This window comes from Pleurodeles waltl, chromosome 1_2, assembly GCF_031143425.1.
Source record: "Pleurodeles waltl isolate 20211129_DDA chromosome 1_2, aPleWal1.hap1.20221129, whole genome shotgun sequence".
NCBI classification, from domain to species: Eukaryota; Metazoa; Chordata; class Amphibia; order Caudata; family Salamandridae; genus Pleurodeles; species Pleurodeles waltl.
Window position 1 is genome coordinate 950359521 of NC_090437.1, and position 6571 is coordinate 950366091.

At 39.4% G+C, this 6571-nt stretch overlaps 1 protein-coding gene across 5 annotated transcripts in view; it reads left to right on the forward strand.

Annotated features, from left to right (window-relative positions):
• Nucleotides 1-1292, forward strand: part of SGCZ (sarcoglycan zeta) — a 4310842-nt gene extending 4309550 nt beyond the window's left edge. For 3 of the 5 annotated variants that reach the window (XM_069200747.1, XM_069200728.1, XM_069200756.1), the window contains one exon: nucleotides 529-1268. In XM_069200747.1, the coding sequence (XP_069056848.1) occupies nucleotides 529-723 (195 nt within the window). In that variant the 3' untranslated portion in view covers nucleotides 724-1268. Of the gene's footprint in view, nucleotides 1-528 lie in introns of all 5 variants that reach the window. The other 2 variants (XM_069200738.1, XM_069200719.1) reach the window with 2 other exon arrangements.
• The last annotated feature ends 5279 nt before the right edge of the window (nucleotides 1293-6571 follow it).

The following is a 6571-nucleotide window of genomic DNA, read 5'->3' on the forward strand; positions in this document are numbered from 1 at the left end:
CATGCAATAGTATTCCATGCAACATCTAGGAACACCATGTATCTGTTGTGCTATCTTAAACTTCAACTTAAACTTGTAAAAAAAGGAAACGTTATGAATCATGAATTTGAAGTTGAGCAAACTACTTACACATTTATTGTAAGTGTTTTCCCGATGTGATATTAATTCATATTTTAGAGATTGATTTCTCAATGTAATTAAGGATTGTGCCATGAGAGATTAGTATAATTCATAATATATACCTTTTTAGTATTTTGAATGTATTATGGAAATGTGAAGCATTTTCTTATAATCTGTCATCGCTTTTGAATCAGAATAAAGAATATTGACTGACTGAGCTTAGGAATAGTGGCTATTTGTTCATCTTTGATATTTTGGGTTACCATAATTCTCTGTTATTCAGAGGGCAGTTTACAAAATGTGATCTGTCTTGCGCACTGGTTTACATATGGAAGCCAGGACGACAGTAGTTAGGGGACTTCCAAATTTGTAACTGATACGTGAACATGTTCTTTCTATTTCTTTCAGATATTTTTAAATTCAGATAAAATTCGACTGGGGAATATACCACATGGATTATTTTCATCATCAGCACCCAGCTCTTCAAATTCTCGACAGACTGTTTACGAGCTCTGCGTATGCCCCAATGGAAAACTTTACCTTTCTCCAGCAGGCGCAGGCTCCACATGTCAGTCCAGTAGCAATGTCTGCCTGTGGAGCTGAAAGAACACTGGGGACCCCTCACACCAGAGTAGCCTTTTGTTACTGCCCTACTGCTTCAAGGTTCTTACTGGTTCTCTTAGTGACATGACAGAAACTTTGCAATGGTCCAACGGAGCTGTTGTCCTAATGGAGGCGGAAAAACATTGCTGACTTCTTTTCTGGCTACAGCTTGAACGTTGAGTGAGCTATTTTTGTGGAAGATGTAGCTTTGTCATGAAACCTGGACCACACCATCACCTTTTTTGTACTAAAAAGGAGTGTAATAAAGGTGCCTATATTCCATGAAGTGAAGCACATCGTTTTGGAACCCTGCAGGAGGACCAGAATATATATGAATTACATAGCTACTGTACACAGTGCAAATAAAGTACTGCCCAATAACCGACAGGCAGTGCAAATAGTGAACTTGTACGATGAACAACTTACTGTTTGAAAGCACAATTTTCCAACTTTTTGGATGTAAACTTTTATCCCTCAATTTTAAAATTTTGAAGCATTATGTGATGCTTGCTTTACTAAACAATTAAATTCAATATATTGTTTTTAACAAAAAAACAAATGGGATTCCTCACTGAGTAGTCTTTGTATCATTTGGTCAAGAGTTGCTATCTATTGGTTTCAGTGATTTAGATGTGTTCAATTTTCATATAAGAATTCAGGAATTCTTTTTATTAACTTTTTTTTTAAAAACTTTATCTATTATACTTAATTACCTGTAGATTTTGTTAAGTTTGTTTTCCTACAATGATGTTCCAAAAAAAAGCTGTTATGGTCATAAACTGCAGGTTGTAGGGGCTTATGGGTCCTTTACAACTTGCCACTCACAGATGTATCCGCACACACCCCAAGAACAATTGCTGATAGAAGACCAAAGACCAGAACAGGACATTTCGGCCCTGATTTATACTTTTTGACGCAAACCTGCGTTAGGGCAGGTTTGCGTCAAAAAGTTTACCACCGGTTAGTGCCATTCCTAGATGCCTGCCAGGTGTCATATTTAAGGAATGACGATAGCCGGCGGTAAGGCCCAATTAGCGTCAAAATAAATGATGCTAACCAGGTGAGGGAGGCGTAGGGGAATCAGGAGGTTGTGCATCAAAGAATGGTGCTGTTAACACGTCCCTTTATGACTGATTTTACTCACATTGGGACTCGTTTTAGGCCAATGAATCTTTTGACCCTGATTGAAGACACCTTAGGACGAGATAGCTAATCAACATGTCAATCAATACGTTAATAATGTCATCAATATTTATTAAAACAATGCAATTCACCTCAGTCAATGACATTTAATGAGACTTAGAAACCACCATGACCTTTCAGTCTCGAATAACCACACCAATTTAGTACGATTTTGTGAAGTTTATTCCCTATTGATTGCAATTCTACTAGTAAGTTTATTAGTCTCAAAACCAGGAAACACAATAGCATAGTCACAATATGACAACTCTGATAAGATTTCATCAAAGCAAGAATCACGAACATTAGAACATAACACGGCGTCAGCATAAGATGTCTTTAGCAGAAAATCGTCATATTCAACAAAGCATAGATTCAGTCATTTGTCTATTTGCGTCAGTTTAAGAAAATTCCTCTCCTAACCTCTAATTACCATTGGCATGTTGGGCTTCATGCAAAACAATTTAGTAACACCAATTTGGAAAACATCTAACTATGGTCTCTGTCAAAAAAGCAATTGGTACCTAGAAAGGAAAAGCAAACAGACAATCACAATTTCATTGTCATGCAGTTACCCTCCAGTTATTGGGTCAGCACTCAGGTTCGGTCTTCGTGCTCAGGACATCAGTTGATTCGCCATCAAGGATTCAGCTCTGGTAAGAAGGGGGTTCTTCCCTCATAAGGAGGTAAAGTGTAAACAGGCAGTCTAAGGGCAAGGATGGTTCTAAAAATTAGCAAGTCACTAAGCAAAGTGACAAAGTCTCTGGATCACAGCAAATCGCATCAGCATCTCCCCCTCTCCTACTCTCTAGTTATATTTACTTCCTAGTGTCAAGGGTTTTTACCCCCTTTTCGTTGTACATTCCCCTAAAATCTGGTTGGACAAGGGGTTGCACCCCACTATCTTTACCCAATTAACTTCACATTAGGTCATCGAATTTGTTACCTCATAACAGTTCTCACATATTTTATTGGTCCTTATGATTGACGTCTTTAGCGGGTGGAATGTCCGGTATGATTTCATAGTCTTGTGGTCCTTTGCACATCTTTGGTCAGTGGCTCCATTGTTGGTACCGGTTCAGACGACCTTGTACCTATGACTGGTCTACAGTGTTGCATTCAGCTAAACATGTTTCTATAGGCAAGTCGAATTTCATGAGAACGGATCTACTACAGTTACATTCAGCTTCTAGTTTTGAAAAAAAAAACAAGAGTTCATGTCCTTCAGCAAGTCAGCACACTGCACGTTAGAAAAATACATTTAATATGAGAGTCAGGCCGCTAGGCCTCGACTCATGCTAACTAAGGCCTAATGATTTAGTAGCAAAACCTTTAGATAAATCTATTATCATTAGTGTAAGATCATATCATAATATAGCATTTCAACATTATTAGTCAGTTTTATTAGTCCCTGTATATATTGGGGGCCACTCCCCGTGAGCACATTTCAAGCACACATTTTAGAAAAGTACATTAGTACAATTGTCTATGCAGCATTATTACATATTAGTTCATTAACATTTCGTATTAATATAGATTATATAAGCTACGCTCTCTCAGTGCTAGTCAGGTTAGAGTCAGAAAAATTACTCTAACCTGACTAGCTTCATTTTTTGACGCACAACCCCAATGGACGTGACTCCTGTCTTAGTAAGACAGGAGTCATAACCCTCTGCTCAATGGCCATGCCCAGGGAACTTGTGTCCCTTGGGCATGGCCATTGGGCAGAGTGCCATGTAGGGGGGCCCAAGTTAGGCCCCCCTACGGCACAAAAAAAAAACAATTACCTGGACTTACCTGGGATGAGTCCCCCCATCCTTAGGTGTCCTCCAGGTGTTGGTAGGGGTGGGTGGGGGTGTCCCTGGGTGCAGGGAAGGGCACCTGTGGGCTGTTTCCATGGCCTCTGACCATGGAAATTTCCCACAGGTCCCCTTACTCCTACCCTGACCCAGGCGTTAAATAATGGTGCTTAGCACCATTATTTAAGGCCCTCCTCCTCATGTGCGTGATTTTTGCAAGGGAGGATAAATAAGGCGTAAAGGCCTTAGAGTAATTTTTTGCCCAGGAACGCCTACCTTGCATCTCATTGACGCAAGGTAGTTTTCCGCAGGCAAAAAATGACGTTAACTCCAATATTTTGACGCTAGATGTGTCTAGCGTCAAAATATATATATGGAGTTAAGTTTGCACCGGATTTACGTAAAACAAATGACACAAATCTGGCACAAACAAAGTATAAATATGCCCATTTGTTTTGTTTATTCTCGGCTCAGCTGCTTGCCAGATAGGTCTCCTTGTACTCTGAGTTATTTGGAGGGGAAGAGTGTAGCTCACGAAGATGTGAATCAACACGTTAATCTTCAGACCAATATACTGGCATGCACCTGCTTTCTGAAAAACTATTTGAGTGTGTTAAATTGTTTAGAATTGCTAAAGGGTGCTAGAGGCATGTAAGAGACCTGGTCTGTAATTGAAAGCTACCTCTCCCTCTTATCAGAACATTAGCACTGGAAAATTATCACTTTAAAATCTGTTTTTCACTAAAAAAACTGCCACTTTTAACGTTTGCCAGAAAGTTTCTCTCCACATTTTTTTTTGAAAATGTTGTGACTTATTTTTTAAGCTTCAGTACCGTTTGGTGTGTGGAAAAGTTTAATGTGGAGTTTAATAGGTAAGAACACTTTCTAATCTCTTTTCACAATTCTCTTTTGCTACGATTGAGTGACCTTGTTTAAGGTTCCTAATTTGTCCCTCACCTATTCTTTTGGTGTTTGATCCCTGCTTTCCTGATTCGAATGCGGGCTACATGGGTGTCCGGTGCTTGTTTAATTGCACTGTACAAAATTAATATTTGAGTACTGCATCCTTGGTTCCGAAGTCTGAAACATGCAACATCTTATGGGCTACAACCTACTTCTGGTCTGATAGAGCTCATCATATGACCTGTTTTAGACCTGACAGCATTAGGATGGCCTTCCCCCAACTTTTTCCCTGCCTCTCTCCATTTTTCTGATCAAATTTTTCCTAGTTTTATGAGTCTGGGCTTTTTACCACTACTGACCAGTGCTAAAGTGCTTGTGCTCTCACACCTAAACATGGTAACAATGGGCCCTAATCAATTGGCATATTTAATTTACCTAGCAGTTCCTATTAAAGTGCACTACACATGCCCAGGGCCTGTAAATTAAATGCTACTAGTGGGCCTGCAGCACTGGTTGTGCCATCTCCATATGTAGCCTCTTAACCATGTCTCAGGCCAGCCAGTGCAAGCCCTGTGTGTGCAGTAGGTCCTATGTAGCCCATAGTGCAGGGTGGTATGTGAGTAAAGGTAGGACATGTACTTGTAAGTTTTACATGTCCGGGTAGTGAAAAACATTCAAAGTCACTTTCACCATTGTGAAGCCTGCTTCTATTATAGGCTGTCTTAAGATACTGCGTTCAGTGAGCCCAAGTAAGTTCCTGTAGCTGGCCTGCGGTCGGCCTGAACTTGTGACTTTGACCCGATCCAGCACAACCAGAAAACCACAGTTGATGCTTTGCACATCTATGCACTGTCTTCAACTAAATATTTGAAATTGCACATCTCTGGATCTACATTTTGGGCTTTTGTCTTCCTGGTCTTATTTTATTTATAGAATCATAATCTATGTTGCTACCCTGGCGTGGAGTCTTTTTCTGGTGTTAGTGTATGAGTTATTGCACAAATACTTCACACATTGCTTTCTAAATTAAGCCTGCCTTCTCTGTCCAAGCTACCCAAGGTTGAGCACAGGATAATTTAGGTTGCGTTGTGATTTACCCTGAGTATGATTATGGTCCCTACTTGGACAGGGTGCATACCTCTGCCAACTAGAGACCAAATTTCTAACAACCTTGGGCTCTGCCTCACCAATATTTTGATCAATCTAGTTCTGTGCAAAAAAGTTCTTACAAATCTTCATCCTGCACATAAAAATATAATCATGTAGACAACGTCTGAAGACTGACTGGTAGGAGAAGTAAGGGAAGCAACATAATATTTCTATACTTCTAACAAATAATTACACACCTGTATAATCTCTATATCATCATTGCCCTGTATTACAAAGATAAAATAAAGCACAACCAATTGTATCATGATAGATGTAGCTTGCAAGATAATCAGAATACATCATGTGCCATTATTATTATTTTGATTAGTGCTTAGTTTTTGAAATACCTTTTATACCAAATAGACTACCACAGTCTTGCATTTTCCCAAAATCATTCCGTGTAACGCTGGTACATAACTCAGGGATACTAGTTTAATGAACCGTAGAAGGAAGAAAGGCGAGTGGACTCTTCAGAATTTGAACATGTGACCTTCAGATTACACACAGATTGTTACTGTAATTGCGTCAGACTCCTTCTCCTTTAATCCCACTGCAATTTCTTGTAGACATGTCTAATGTAACTGCTGGCATTGCTATAACATTTACAAGAAAAAACGAATGGGTTATGCCGGAAACGTGTACGTTTTCAGCTGGACTGAAGCTGTTAGGTGGAGCTACTGTTTGATTTCTTGCTGTCTACATTGAATGTCACACTTCAGTACGCTTATGTTCCAGAAAAATGGTTTGAATTTGATTTTTTATCTGAAAAGCTGATATTGTGTCAGGTACATAACAAAATGTTAATGTTGGCAGTTTCA